At 37.9% G+C, this 15,981-nt stretch overlaps 1 protein-coding gene across 2 annotated transcripts in view; it reads right to left on the minus strand.

Moving 5' to 3' along the window:
- Positions 1 to 15,981, minus strand: part of LOC124283699 — a 107,958-nt gene that overhangs the window by 30,910 nt on the left and 61,067 nt on the right. For both annotated transcript variants that reach the window (XM_046719709.1, XM_046719708.1), the window contains exon 23: positions 5,565 to 5,702. In XM_046719709.1, coding sequence (XP_046575665.1) covers positions 5,565 to 5,702 — 138 coding nt within the window. The remainder of the gene's footprint in view (positions 1 to 5,564; positions 5,703 to 15,981) is intronic.

Genomic DNA, 15,981 nt, shown 5'->3' on the forward strand with positions numbered 1-15,981 from the left:
GCTGGTTCGGCTTATGAGTGAGTGAGTGAGTTGGGTTTTATGCCACATTCAGAAATATTCCAGCAATATCACAGGACACCAGAAATGGGCTTCACACATTGTACCCATGTGGGGAATCGAACATTGGACTTCAGAGTGACATCTAAATGCTTTAACCATTAGGCTATATATACCCCACCGTCCCTCGTCTTGTGTGGTGCTAACACCAACGGTACCACACCAACACATAGGTCATGAAGTCAACCATTGGTTTGACTGGTCCACTATGTAGAGGCCATCTTGAATATATTGTAAATAGCTGACTGCAGTGAAAAGCAGCATTCACTCACTTGCTTAGTAGTCTTCATTACACCATATGTTTCAATGGTAAAGTGTAAGATGTATTGAATACTTAAAGGAACCTTAGGGTCTCATAGAAGGGAATGAGGATGGGAAGCTAGGAATGTGGATAGGACTCTAGAATGCGATGCTATACTTGAGAGTATCAGAATGGGATGCTAGACTGGAGGGATGAGAATGGGATGCTAGACATGAGGCGATGAGAATGGGATGCTAGACTTGAGAGTATCAGAATGGGATGCTAGACTTGAGGGGATGAGAATGGGATGCTAGACATGAGGCGATGAGAATGGGATGCTAGACTTGAGGCTATGAGAATGGGATGCTAGACTTGAGGCGATGAGAATGGGATGCTAGACTTGAGGCGATGAGAATGGGATGCTAGACTTGAGAGTATCAGAATGGGATGCTAGACTTGAGGCGATGAGAATGGGATGCTAGACTTGAGGGGATCAGAATAGGATGCTAGACTTGAGGTCCCTACCACACAAAAATATACAAAGCCTGTACCACAAAAGTCATGTGAAAGGGCCCTGTTCTTTAACTTCGATCTCTACTAAAACCATGGGGCAGCGACTATATTAAATGCGGTAAACATTCTCAGTGTGGTGTTTCCTCCGGTTGTTGCTATTCATATTCAGTTGAAGGAAACTATTGTTTGATGAAAGGAAAAGACTCCATTCAACCAGACTTGAGGGATATGGATCTGACACATTCATACAAATAGATTCTTTATGAACAGTTTAGTTTTAAAAAAACACCACCACTTTTTATATCTTTTCCCATAAAAAACAGTCATACTGTGAGTATGGATTGACATTTCAAAAACTTCACAGTCACAGATCCATGCCATGCTTTGATTTAAGTGTCACTGAAATTATCATAATAGCAGGGTGTTCAAATGAAGGGATTCAAAAACAGCAGGGCAAAATGACCATAATTCATGGCTTTCATTTGGGATATTCTCTAATGGTTGCAAGTGAGTGGCACTTAAAATTCTGTGTTACTGGAAAAGCACAAATCAAAATACCTTGGATTATTTTTTCAATGTTTTCAATTGCATCAATTCATGTGAGTTAAATAAGAGTGGATGGCTGAAAATGATGTTGTGCAGAGAAAAATGATGTGCAGAGACAATCATTGATGCTTGCAAATTTGGTGACGGTAGTTAGCATAGCTGCTGACATATTATCATGATCATCATTTACATTGTCACCTTTGTCACCTTTGTCATCATCATCATCATCATCATCATCATCATCATCATCATCATCATCATCATTTCTATTGTCATCTTAAATGCTATCATTATCAATTAAATTGTCAACTTCGCCACCATCATCATCATCATCACCATCATCATTTATATTGTCAACCTCGCCACCATCATCATCATCATCATAATCATCATCATCATCATCATCATTTCTATTGTCATCTTTGCTATCATTATCAATTATATTGCCATCTTTGGTATCATCATCATCATCATCATCATCATCATCATTTATATTGTCGGCTTCATGTCACCATCATCATCATCATCATCATCATCTATTGTCATCTTATATTGTCATCATTATCACCACACCACCATCATCATCATCATCATCATCATCATCATCATCATCATTTATATTGTCAACTTCGCCGCCATCATCATCATCATCATCATCATTTATATTGTCATCTTTGCTATCATTATCACCATTATACCACCATCATCATCATCGTCATCATCATCATCATCATCATTTCTGTTGTCATCTTCTCGCCATCATCTTCGATCATCATCATCATCATCATCATCATTTCTATTGTCATCTTAAAATGCTATCATTATCAATTATATTGCCATCTTTGCTATCATCATCATCATCATCATCATCATCATCATCATTTATATTGTCAACTTCGCCATCATCATCATCATCATCACCATCATCATTTATATTGTCAACTTCGCCACCATCATCATCATCATCATCATCATCATCATTCCATCATCAATTATATGTTGTCATCATCATCATCATCATCATCATTTATATTGTCAACTTCGTACCATCATCATCATCATCATCATCATCATCACCATTATGTCATCATCATTTCATCATCATCGTCATCATCATTTATCATTGTCATCTTTGTCATCATCATCATCATCATCATCATCATCCATCATCATTTATATTGTCAGCTTATACCACCATCATCATCATCATCATCATATTTATATTGTCGCTTCTTATCATCATCATCATCATCATCATCATCATCATTTATATTGTCAACTTTTGCCATCATCATCATCATCATCATCATCATCATCATCATCATTTCATCATCATCCGCCATCATCGTCTCATCGTTTATGTTTCATCATCATCATCATCATCATCATCATCATCATCATTTATATTGTCAACTTTGCCATCATCATCATCATCATCATCACCATCATCATTTATATTGTCAACTTTCACCATCCATCATCATCATCATCACCATCATCATTTATATTGTCAACTTCGCCACCATCATCATCATCATCATCATCATCATCATCATCATCATCATTTATCATCTTCGCCACCATCATCATCATCATTCATCATCATCATTTATGTTGTCAAGCTCGCCACCATCATCATCATCATCACCATCATCATTTATATTGTCAACTTCGACTTCAGCACCATCATCATCATCATCATCATCATCATTTATGTTGTCAACTTCATACCATCATCATCATCATCATCATCATCATCATCATTTTATTGTCAACTTCATCACCATCATCATCATCATCATCATCATTGTCAACTTTCATCATCATCATCATCATCATCATCACCATCATCATTTATATTGTCAACTTCACCACCACCATCATCATCATCACCATCATCATCATCGCCATCATCATCATCATCATCATCATCACCATCATCATTATATTGTCAACTTCACCACCATCATCATCATCATCATCATCATCACCATCATCATCATCATTGTCAACTTCGCCACCATCATCATCATCATCATTACCATCATCATCTCCATCATCATTTATATTGTCAACTTCGCCACCATCATCATCATCATCATTTCTATTGTCATCTTTGCTATCATCTTTGCCACCATCATCATCATCTCCATCATCATTTATATTGTCAACTTCGCAGCCATCATCATCATCATCATCACCATCATCATTTATATTGTCAACTTCGTCACCATCATCATCACCATCATCATTTATATTGTCAACTTCGCCACCATCATCATCACCATCATCATTTATATTGTCAACTTCGCCACCATCATCATCATCATCATCATCATCATCATCACCATCATCATCATCGTCATTGTCAACTCGTTCGCCGCCACCATCATCATCATCATCATCATTTCTATTGTCATCTTAAATGCTATCATTATCAATTATATTGCCATCTTTGCTATCATCATCATCATCATCACCATCATCATCACCATTTATATTGTCAACTTCGCCACCATCATCATCATCATCATCAGCAGCAGCAGCAGCAGCAGCAGCATTTTCTTGTCATCTTTGCTATCATCATTTCTGTTGTCATCTTTTCTATCATCATCATCATCATCAGTTACTGATATTCGCCATGACAATATATCTGGTTGGTATAAACATACACATGTCCAAAAAGAAACATATATGGTTTTCAAGAAAATCATTCTGCGCACTTCAACAAGCTTTAAAAGTGATAGGTGGGCCATGTGTGCATTTAAAAGATTACAATGTGAAACAGAGTTCATCAAACATTAAGGGAGAAGACTTTTACATGTGCCAATTACGTCACTATTTCAAGCATCAGAAAGCCTGGTCACATGATTCGTGAGAACCGTGCTTTGGGTTTTCACCAAAGTAGTCAACCCCGTCACTTTGGGATTTCCGCTCATGCTTAAAAAATTTAAAACGCTGCCCAAATGCACACGTAGCCCCAAACACTCTCTTACTCTGGCCATGGAAATAATCTCGGACTGATCAAAACGTGTTATCTCCATAATTCCTCAACTAACAAAACCTTTTTAATAACAACTAGTTTCCTTCATTCATCACAATACAAAAAATGGCTGACACTCTTTCAGCCAACTGCAACTGCACATGAGCCAAACTAGCCCTAAAATCAAACAAGATCCTTTTAACCTTTTCAAACAAATATATTGATTAGAACATGACTATGGACAAAATGTAAACTATTGCCAAATGAGATAGGAAACAAAAAATTAAGTTGAGTGAGTGATTTTGAAGCTTTGAATGGTATTCCAGTAATATGGTGGCGTGTGGTCCTGTGCACAGAGCGCAGGTCACGAATCAGTTGAGACTAAGCAACATCGAGCTCGGACAGTCCTTGGATGGGTGACCGTGTTTGACTCCTGAGAGTTTCTGGGACTTCCGTCCTGCCCCACAATGAAGCAAGTCTCACCTTAGGCAAGTGAGTTTGTTCAAAATTGCCTCTGTTCACCCAGCAGAAAAAGGGTACCCGGTTGGATAAAGTCATATGACTATAACCTTCTAGCGCCTAACAGGCAGCTTGGGTTATCCGGGGTAATAATAATCAGGGTGTTAGCGCCTTGAGCATGCTTTGTTGCGTGGAGATTAGTGCATTATAAGACTTCTGATTATTATTAATATCACAGCATGTCTGCATGAAACCCTGAAGTGATGCCAGTCTTTGACATTCACAGCTTTGGTAAACTCCAAGAGCATGGGTATGGGAAACCTAGAAACATAATTGGGGTGAAACCAAACTTGCTGCCGCTCCATTACTAACTCTACACCCTGACAACAATGTTGTTTCTTATGTTTGTTTGTTGTTTAACACGGCACTCAGCAATATTCCAGCTGTATGGCAGCAGTTTGTAAATAATTGAGTCTGGACCAGACAATCCAGTGATCAACAGTATGTACATTGATATACAAATCTCCCAGATAGCATTCAGACGTTGGCCCAACGTTGGCAATGTTGGGATAACCATTGCCAACGTTAGGCCAACGTCTGAATGCTCTCTGGGCTAGGATATCGTCAGCAAGCCTAACCACCTGATCCTGTTAGTTGCCTCTTACGTCAAACATTGGTTGTTGCAGACCAATTCTAACCTGGATCTTCAGGGGTATTTTTCCTTTGTAACAATATGTTCAACAGTTGGTAAAAATCAAAACTCACATTTCAGTGGAACAGTTATCCGGGCGCTCCATACGGTATCCAGCATGCAGCTTTGACAACAGCTCTCGATTGGCTACACCAGGGTATGGAGTGCCACCTAGGGTCACAATCTCGAACAATACAATTCCAAAGGACCATCTGAAAATAGAAACATTGAATACAGTGTACAGTTCAAACTGTCCTCATTGCAGTTCAATCATATTCTGTCATGGGGACAAAAGCAGACTTCACACAGTTCACACAAATTTGAGAACTTACACTCTCAGATCAAGCTACAGTGACAACCCGAGGTGTTCATAAAATAGACCTCCATTGATTGCAGAAGAATATCATTTGCAGTTAGGGGAATTCCCTTGCTGTCTACCTGTATCGTTCATACATAGGACATTTTAGTAATATTCATACAAATTCAGGGTCGCTCAAACCACATTTGATACCTGATAGGTTTACATGTTCTTTTTTCCTCATTGTCAAAAACCATTTCACTGTCTTTAAAAAGATTTAGATCAATAGCCTATCACATTTGCTTGATTCTGGTTTTCGGAGAAACTGAAAGGTACCACTGCCTGAAAATGAACGAAGGTTAGTGGTTCGGCTTATGTACGGGACAAACCATTTGATACAGATTTTAAGGGCCAAGTTAGGACCTCAGCTTATCTATGAGATCGGCTTATCTACAGTACGTCATATATCGTAGTTTTCATGTGTAAGTTGCCTAGTCGTTAAAGCGTTGGCTGATCACCAAAGACCCGGGTTCGATTCCCCACATGGGTACAATGTGTGAAGCCCATTTCTGGTGTCCCCTACCGTGATATTGCTGGAATATTGCTAAAAGCGGCGTAAAACTAAACTCACTCACTCACTCATGTGTAAGTCATGGAATCTGTCACAGCTGTCTGGGGAAGGTTTATGACATATTGCATTATAAAACTTTCACAAGGTAAAGGTAGACATTCGTTATGTCAAGACTTGGCAATAATGACGGAAAAAATGGTATTGTTGGACTTGAAGTTGGTGAATCACAAGCATCAGTCGAAAGGCATTTCAATGTTGCCCTGAGTACAATTTTTATACTTTGGGCATGGCATCAGTTACAAGACATATGCTATGGTACATATGCTATTTGATAATTTAATTTCATGTATTCTTTTAAAATTTTGTATAAATTACTGCCATCGTAGTCACATATTTTGTGTTGTTTTTTCGTAACGAATACGATAAAATCGTATGAGTTGGCATCTCTGCATTGGTACAGATGATTCAATGTCAGGGAGATCACCACAGAAATTTGACTATGTCCAGTGTTTCACCTGTTGAAACATTACACTCACTACAGCATACAATGCAATACTAGCTCCAAAAATCAGTGAAAGAAGGCCCTAATTTTGCATTAATTTACCACAGTTACGAATTACATTTCCTTCTTCAAAGGAGATATGAATGAATCTATGTGTATCAGAATGAGCTTTATTCCAGATGGACCCTACAAGAAGTGTTCAGAAAGATTTGTTGGAGGAAGTGACATGATCTGGGAAGCCATTTTCCTTGGCATATAACAGATCTTGTTTACATTCATGGCAACTTAATATCCGTGGCTGTTATTGTCTTGAGATGCTATGTACCAATGTTCTGGCTCAACATGACAATGTTCATTCTGATGCAGCTCAGACATGGATGCTGGAAAGTGTGTCAAGGTCACCTGATCTCAACCGCCTTGGCATCTGTGGGAAGAGGAAGTCAGACATTTTCATCAATGTCCACCAGGGGCCTCTTCCACAAAGCAACTGAAGCACTAAGATGATCGTAACTCCTAGACTTTTCACACAGAGTTACAGATGTCGTAGTGCAATGAACACTTTCAGGATTGGGGCCCAGGGGCTCCTTTCACGAAGCAACTTTTACTGAGGTTAACCTTAACTCCCATTCTTGAACAATTGCACTAAGGTTACCTTAGTGACTTACGATCACCTTAGTGCTTTGTGAAAAGAGGCCCAGGACCACAGAATTGGCAGCAATTAAACCAGATTCTTCAGAGAGAAAGGTCTGCCATCCCACAAGGTGTCATCATGGTTCCATGGGGAAGAAGTGGCAGGCAGCCATTCAAGCAAGTGGAGGACACATACAGTACAGGGCATAAGGTAGTGTCTTCACTGGCACAGGCAAAGACATTTCAATGAACATTTCAGAAACTTTCAGCTTCACTTTGCAATCTTCCATACACACAAATCACTGTGAAAGGTATGTAGAAGCTGAATGAACCATCTGTGCTTCTCTTTCGATCTCTCTTTTCATTTCTATATTTATGCAAGTTCTTCAAATTTATGATCTTTCAATTGTTGTATGTGTTTTACTTACAATCTCATATTGTATTTAACAGCTGATCATCTATAAATGAATGATGAATTTTGTCAGTTTCCTTTATTGAATATCAGTAGCTATAATGTAGTCTTACATTTATCATCGTACTTGATACTATTTTTCTTACCTAAAACTCTTTTACTTTTCATCCTAACTTATCTTAAACCTATAAAATGCAAGTTACTTTTTACTTTGATATTAGGGAAAAGTATTATCTGTGTTTAATGAAATTATTGATTGTCTGTTTGTTCAATGTCATATTAAACCATTACTAAAATAAATTACAAAAATATTTGAAACTGCAATATGATTCAGATTATTAAGTAACAGAAAAACAATTGTTTCAAAAAGATGAACAATTATTCCTGAATAATGAACATAACCATCAAGTTATCCAACTGTTGAAGAATGTTGCTTCTTTTACTATTACAATGCATTAACTACATGACACCAGTATATGTTGGTTGGTTGGTTTGTTGTTTAATACTGCACTCAGAAATATTCTATATGGCGGCGGTCTGTAAATAATCGGGTCTGGACCAGACAATCAAGTGATCAACAGCATGAGCATCTATCTACGCAATTGGGATACAATGACATGTGTCAACCAAGTCAGTGAGCCTGACCATCCTGTTAGTTGCCTCTTAGGACAAGCATGGGTTACTGAAGATCAATTCTCAACCGAGATCTTCACGGGTTATAAGTATATGTAGGATTCAATACTTTTCAAAGCAATTAAAATTGTGACAGCTTTCTTTCAGCAGTTGTAACCAAATAAAAACTCAAAGAAACAGAAAGTAAAATCAAGAAACAAAATAGAAGAAAAATAAAATGTCATCGCCAGAAAATAATTTCATATAAAGGGTAAGCATGTACTGTCGTACTGGTAGCAAGCGCCACTCTCACAATTTGCATAAATGAGTGTTTGTTTGTAAGAAATGAAGCATGTTTTCACATAAAATGACCTTAAAATAATCAGGCCATCGTGACAGCACAACTCTGGAACATTTAGGGTGTTCTTTAAAAATGTAGCCGTTACAGTGAACCAGGCCAAGTCTACTCCTTACTTTGATTGTCTTGGGCAGCATCAGAGAATGAAAACAGGAGACTGGATAACCTAAGTCTTGAATGAATTACAAAAAAATATAATCAATAAAAAAAATCAAAGAAAACAAGAGTATTATTTGAAAAAGGTTTCTCGACCATTAAAGAAACAGAATCCACAAAAACTGTATCCTGTTTGCTTTCTTGATCTTTTGAAAAAAAATGGGCAAGGACATCCTTAAAACCAGAAAAAATATGTTATGGGTTCTTCTTTTAAACACTAAATTGGCACTCTTTCTCACCAGGTACATTCAATGTGAAGAATGTTACATGAAGTGCTATAATTTAACATCAATGAGGAGAGAGTGGTTATGTTATATGGTCTGTTGGATGTGAGAGCTAGGAGAGAGTGGTTATGTTATATGGTCTGTTGGATGTGAGAGCTAGGAGAGAGTGGATGTGCTATATGGTCTGTTTGATGTGAAAGCTAGGAGAGAGTGGTTATGCAATATGGTCTGTTTGATGTGAGAGCTAGGAGAGAGTGGTTATGCAATATGGTCTGTTTGATGTGAGAGCTAGGAGAGAGTGGTTATGCAATATGGTCTGTTTGATGTGAGAGTTAGGAGAGAGTGGATGTGCTATATGGTCTGTTTGATGTGAGAGCTAGGAGAGTGTGGTTATGTTATATGGTCTGTTTGATGTGAGAGCTAGGAGAGAGTGGATGTGCAATATGGTCTGTTTGATGTAAGAGCTAGGAGAGAGTGGTTATGCAATATGGTCTGTTTGATGTGAGAGCTAGGAGAGAGCGGTTATGCAATATGGTCTGTTTGATGTGAGAGCTATGAGAGAGTGGATGTGCAATATGGTCTGTTTAATGTGAGAGCTAGGAGAGAGCGGATGTGCAATATGGTCTGTTTGATGTAATAGCTAGGAGAGAGTGGTCTTGTCTCTAGTATGGTCTGTTTGAAGTGAGAGCTATGAGAGAGTGGTTGTGTAATATGGTCTGTTTAATGTGAGAGCTAGGAGAGAGTGAATGTGCAACATAGTCTGTTTGATGTGAGAGCTAGGAGAGAGTGGATATGCAATATGGTCTGTTTGATGTAATAGCTAGGAGAGAGTGGTCTTGTCTCTAGTATGGTCTGTTTCAGAGCTAGAGAGTGGCTATGTGCAATATGGTCTGTTTATGAGAGAGTGGTTGTGTAATATGGTCTGTTTGATGTGAGAGCTAGGAGAGAGTGGTTGTGTAATATGGTCTGTTTGATGTGAGAGCTAGGAGAGAGTGGTTATGCAATATGGTCTGTTTGATGTGAGAGCTAGGAGAGAGTGGTTATGCAATATGGTCTGTTTGATGTGAGAGCTAGGAGAGTGGATGTGCAATATGGTCTGTTTAATGTGAGAGCTAGGAGAGAGTGGATGTGCAATATGGTCTGTTTGATGTAATAGCTAGGAGAGAGTGGTCTTGTCTCTAGTATGGTCTGTTTGATGTGAGAGCTATGAGAGAGTGGTTGTGTAATATGGTCTGTTTAATGTTAGAGCTAGGAGAGAGTGGATGTTCAATATGGTCTGTTTGATGTAATAGCTAGGAGAGAGTGGTCTTGTCTCTAGTATGGTCTGTTTCAAGCGAGAGCTATGAGAGAGTGGTTGTGGAATATGGTCTGTTGGATGTGAGAGCTAGGAGAGTGGTTGTGTAATATGGTCTGTTGGATTTGAGAGCTACGAGAGAGTGGTCTTGTCTCTAGTATGGTCTGTTTCAAGCGAGAGCTATGAGAGAGTGGTTGTGTAATATGGTCTGTTGGATGTGAGAGCTAGGAGAGTGGATGTGCAATATGGTCTGTTTAATGTGAGAGCTAGGAGAGAGTGGATGTGCAATATGGTCTGTTTGATGTAATAGCTAGGAGAGAGTGGTCTTGTCTCTAGTATGGTCTGTTTGATATGAGAGCTAGGAGAGAGTGGATGTGCAATATGGTCTGTTTAATGTGAGAGCTAGGAGAGAGTGGATGTTCAATATGGTCTGTTTGATGTAATAGCTAGGAGAGACTGGTCTTGTCTCTAGTATGGTCTGTTTCAAGCGAGAGCTATGAGAGAGTGGTTGTGTAATATGGTCTGTTGGATGTGAGAGCTAGGAGAGTGGATGTGCAATATGGTCTGTTTGATGTAACAGCTAGGAGAGAGTGGTCTTGTCTCTAGTATGGTCTGTTTCAAGCGAGAGCTATGAGAGAGTGGTTGTGTAATATGGTCTGTTGGATGTGAGAGCTAGGAGAGTGGTTGTGTAATATGGTCTGTTTGATGTGATAGCTAGCAGAGAGTGATTGTATGATATGGTCTGTTTGATGAGAAAACTTGGAGAGTATAATTTCAATGTAACAAAGATTTTTCTTCCAGTTTACTAGAAAAAATTATATTCTCTTTTTCACTGACTTCTGAACCACACTATAGTCTGTTTGGGTCAAAATGATACCGATGAATCACAATCTAACTCCAAATAGGTTCATGATCAAACATTCATTTCAACATAGAATGTAATGAAAACATCAGACCAACTCTGGAAAAAAGATTCATAACATTTATTCCCAAAATAAAACAGTTACTCAACAAACTATCATCATTTTGTTTTGATTTTCCGTGTGAAGTTTTACGAGGGTAAAGTACCAGTAGTACTGTTGCAGGAACCGCCTCAAGGGTGGGAAGCACATGCAATTGTGACATCACATCAAGCATAGCCAATCGATTTATTGACACGGAACATGAGACAATGAAATTCACCTTTGACATCAAGTCTATTATTTTCAAAGTTTATGACTTTTTTAAAGGCGAAAGTATACATTGCAACACTTCAATGCAACAATGCATCAGCTCACTAAGCCTTGCTTCCAAAAAGGAAATCACAAAACACTTTTCAAAATTCAAATGTTTAGAGTTTTTCTGTCTCTTTAGAAACTACAATTCAAAGTTTAACGTCAAACTAGACATCCCCTTTGAGTTACACGCTCATCCCTCCCGCTGGTTGAGATGTTACAAGTTAACTGACAGACATTAGACGGAAGACACTGGGCACCGTGCCATGTCACAATCTCATACAGACCTTATACACAGAGTACATCAAGACACGGAATGCTTGCAACACGGCTATGTTGTAACACTGATGTATGTACCTGTATGAAACACAGCTATCATCATTCTCAGACAGAACACACCATAAACAGGGCGATGAACTGTCTGAATAAACACACTATTCAGGTGAGATACACTGTAAACTATGTACTCTCCTTCTAGAGTTAGTCTGACTTCAATTTGTCCTCGGGGAAACAAGTAGTCTGGAAAAGGATACATTTTGACAGCCATGAGAACAGACCTGGAGAAATAAATGTGTAATGTATAATGTAAAAGAAAGTCATTGCTGCATATAAATTTCAACCACACAAGTACAATATTACACCAGGGTTCGAACTAAGGCATGTCCGAACGACCGTGTCTAGTAAATAGCTGGTCCAGTCTAGCTATAATCTTGTCTGGCTAGTCCGACTGGTCCCGTAGATATTTAATGAACGCTGTTTCAAATCACCATATTTGTTTATTTATGTTTTTAAAAATCTTGCACATTATAATGAGTATTATAGAGACTGCTATTGAGCTTTTTAAGTATAAAAAGACTATAAAAGCTCCTCTGATAAACACGTACTTTCTTCAGAAATTCAAAAGTTAAGGTTTACAGTATTCATAATGGACAAAACAACACAACAGTTATCACATAGTTTAGTGTTTAATACTGTTGGTTCTTCTAATGTGCACTATAAACCTGCTTAACCCCCTTGATGCTGAGGGTTTTTTCAGGCGCACATTTTCATACGGTTTGAAAAGTGAACGTTGTGCGAGAATTGTGCTCGCGTGGTCCTGCATCAGCGTACGGCTATAAAATTACACAGAAATGTAGAATATTAAATTTCCTATCCGTTGGTATAAATATAAGTGCAACCACCTCGGCGGTTTGAGAAATAGACACTGCTAAATGTTGTCCAAAGTTTGGTATGCGTTAAAAAACAGTAAATTTATCCGCTTTTTATCGCGCACCGATAAAAGCACTGTGCTACGAATGTTTAAATGTGGCATCTTTACGGAAAGTGTGAGCGAAGAAAATACAGCCTGATATCTGAACGACATAAGTGTACATGAATTGGGTTTATATGCTTGTGCATAGCGTTATACGCTCAACATTAAAAATGACTCGCAATAAATGTCAAAAATGGATTTTCTTCTATGACGTCAAACGAAGACAGAGAGGTCATACATGTATAATGATAAGGAGTTATAACTCCGTTATGCGTAACACTAGGTCAATGTAACTCAGATCATTTTGAGAGAATTTGTTATGGATACGGATGCTATATTTTCGTTATTTTATGTTCATGGTGAACCAAACTATTCCAACTCAAAGTTCCCCAATGTGAGCGGATACGCTTTGGTAGGTTCACAATTTATAAGAAAAATGACAACGTATTACATGTGAAAGCACGTAATAGCGATTTGGATGGCCCTATCCGATATATAAGTTAGTTCTTAGATTCCCATATTCTCCTGTTTGTGTAGATGGATTTTGACTAATTTTGCATCGTTATTACCAGAATACTAGCCATATCTTCAAATGTAATGAAATTGCTGAAAATAATACAACATTTTAGTTGACGTTATTGCTTGTTTTATGCATTTTGCGACGTTGGAAAACGACAACATTGGTATGCTGATTAGTATATATCTCACCTAATTTCCATTAATTGTATAAAAGGTCTCGGCTTCTACGTCAGAATTTAACACTCTATAGACAAAACATAAAATGACTGATTTTTCCATTTAAATTGTGTCCTGAATATGTCAACAATTAGACGGTTTGACTGTGTAACTTATTGTGAACAACACGCGCACCTGTTTGGCATCAATTTAACGTAAATAAAAATAATATTTCACAACACCTGAATATTTTGTTTAGGATAGGAATTTGCATTGAATATTGTACATCATAGGAACTAAAGTAATTGCAGTTATGGCTACGTTTGATCTTCTAACACTTTTGTAAAGGTTTAGAATATGGTGTACTGCATTAAATGTGTCAATTTCTTATGTAAATATTATTCAAACAATCAAAAACTTTCAAAGAATAAAACACCGTAAACCCTATATGCACGTATGATATGATATTGGACAAGGCTAAATGTAGATGCTGAGGTCAGTTTCATGAAAAAGTATCTGAACCATCCGCAAAATATACATCATCATACTGACAGTGTAATCGGAAGGATTGGGCGATTGTGTTTACTCTTGTTCAACCGACCTTCACCTCAAAGAAATTGCCTAATATGTACAACAATGTTGACGTATGACATCACTACCGATGACCTATTTCTTACAAAATGGCGGCTTTGCTGACAAGGATACACAGGATTTTGCGAGGACCCTTCCATTGATTCAGGGATCGTTTGTACATAAATATGACATGTAAGTAATCAGAATGGATTCTGACTAAGTGTGTATTGTTATATGTTTCTTTCATTTTCACTGTAAGTAAGAGAAGAAGCCAGAAATGCCGATAATTACAGTTGTCGTTCTGCGTGATTTTGCGTCAGTCATGGCGTCACGCTGCACGGAAACTTTGACGATTTCTTATGAATTATCAAATCATTGCATTGTATCTATTTATAATTTCCTATTTCTTACTACAATACTCTTTCCATGTATATTCAAAAAGTATTGAGCCATTTCAAGCTATGAATAGACGGATGTTGAAAAATTTCAGAAAATGCTACGCAGTGTAAAATCAGAATTTGTCTTTGTTTACATTTCGAACCAGCGTAGTCTTTCGAGCACAGCGTTCGTTTTCACACCCAATATGTTTCGTCTCATTTTATCTAGACAGTTGGTATTGGTGACACAGACCAGTTGCAATGTGATTCTAAAATGTATGGGGAATTCAGTGATGCATTTTTCGAAGCTGAATATGAAATATACGTGATGTAATAGGCGTCTCAATACCGGCCTTCGCGAAACGTGATTTTGTAAACACTATCCAATATGGCGGAAAGTGCTCTACGGCGTTCGTGTAAGTGCATTTTCAAAAACATCCCAACCGATTCTAGATTCATCGGCAACGTTTCAGAATTATAATTAGCGATTTCATGTAAAACTGATATCAGTGATCATGAATATGTTATTTTTGAAATTCAGTACTCCCAGGAATTATCCGATTTTTACATTTCAAAACATACAGCAAATAACGCTGTGAATCGCGATTTCGTACTGTGTCAAAAATGGCAACATTTTTTATGAATCCTATTTTGGAAGGTCATTTTCAGCACTTGAACTTTGTCTAAAATAATAGTGGATGGTATCAAGAAACAGGAATTTCCTGCAGAATTCGAAACTGTGAAGTGTATTTGTGTGCGTGGGATATTTTGATTTTTATTGGACTTGAAATTGAGGGTTGAAGGGGAAGGACATATATGTCCCTGTGGCATCCAGGGGGTTAAAACAAAAAATAGCCTTGTTTTGTCTTCCAACAGTATGGTCAAGTTGACTTTAGGTCAGGTCCAGTAAATTTTAAGACCCACTAGTCCACTGGGCCCTTATTCTCGAAACGTTCGTAGCCCTAATAATTCTTCAATTTGATCGTAGCCAATGTGTTAAGAATGGACTTAAGAAGTTCGTAGGGCTACGAACATTTCGAGAATAGCTAGCCTGGTCTAGTAGTAAAACGTCGAATCCTGTACAGTCCTTTCAGACTGCCATCATATAGCTGGAGAATAGCTCAGTGAGATGTTAAACAACAACAAACAACAACAAGAATTATTGACTGATAAGTACCGTTCTGCTCATTTTTAGAATTGATGAGTTCAGGGGTGATATCATACTGCCATTATTCAAGAACTTCTGTTGTACATTTTGGTTCAACATATATGTAAATAAAATCCATGAGAAAATTTTCGTGGATTATTAGCCAATGGTAATTGAAGATTCTTATAAAATCCAG

Source organism: Haliotis rubra, unplaced genomic scaffold, assembly GCF_003918875.1.
Source record: "Haliotis rubra isolate DU_JTF1 unplaced genomic scaffold, ASM391887v1 Scf32, whole genome shotgun sequence".
NCBI classification, from domain to species: domain Eukaryota; kingdom Metazoa; phylum Mollusca; class Gastropoda; order Lepetellida; family Haliotidae; genus Haliotis; species Haliotis rubra.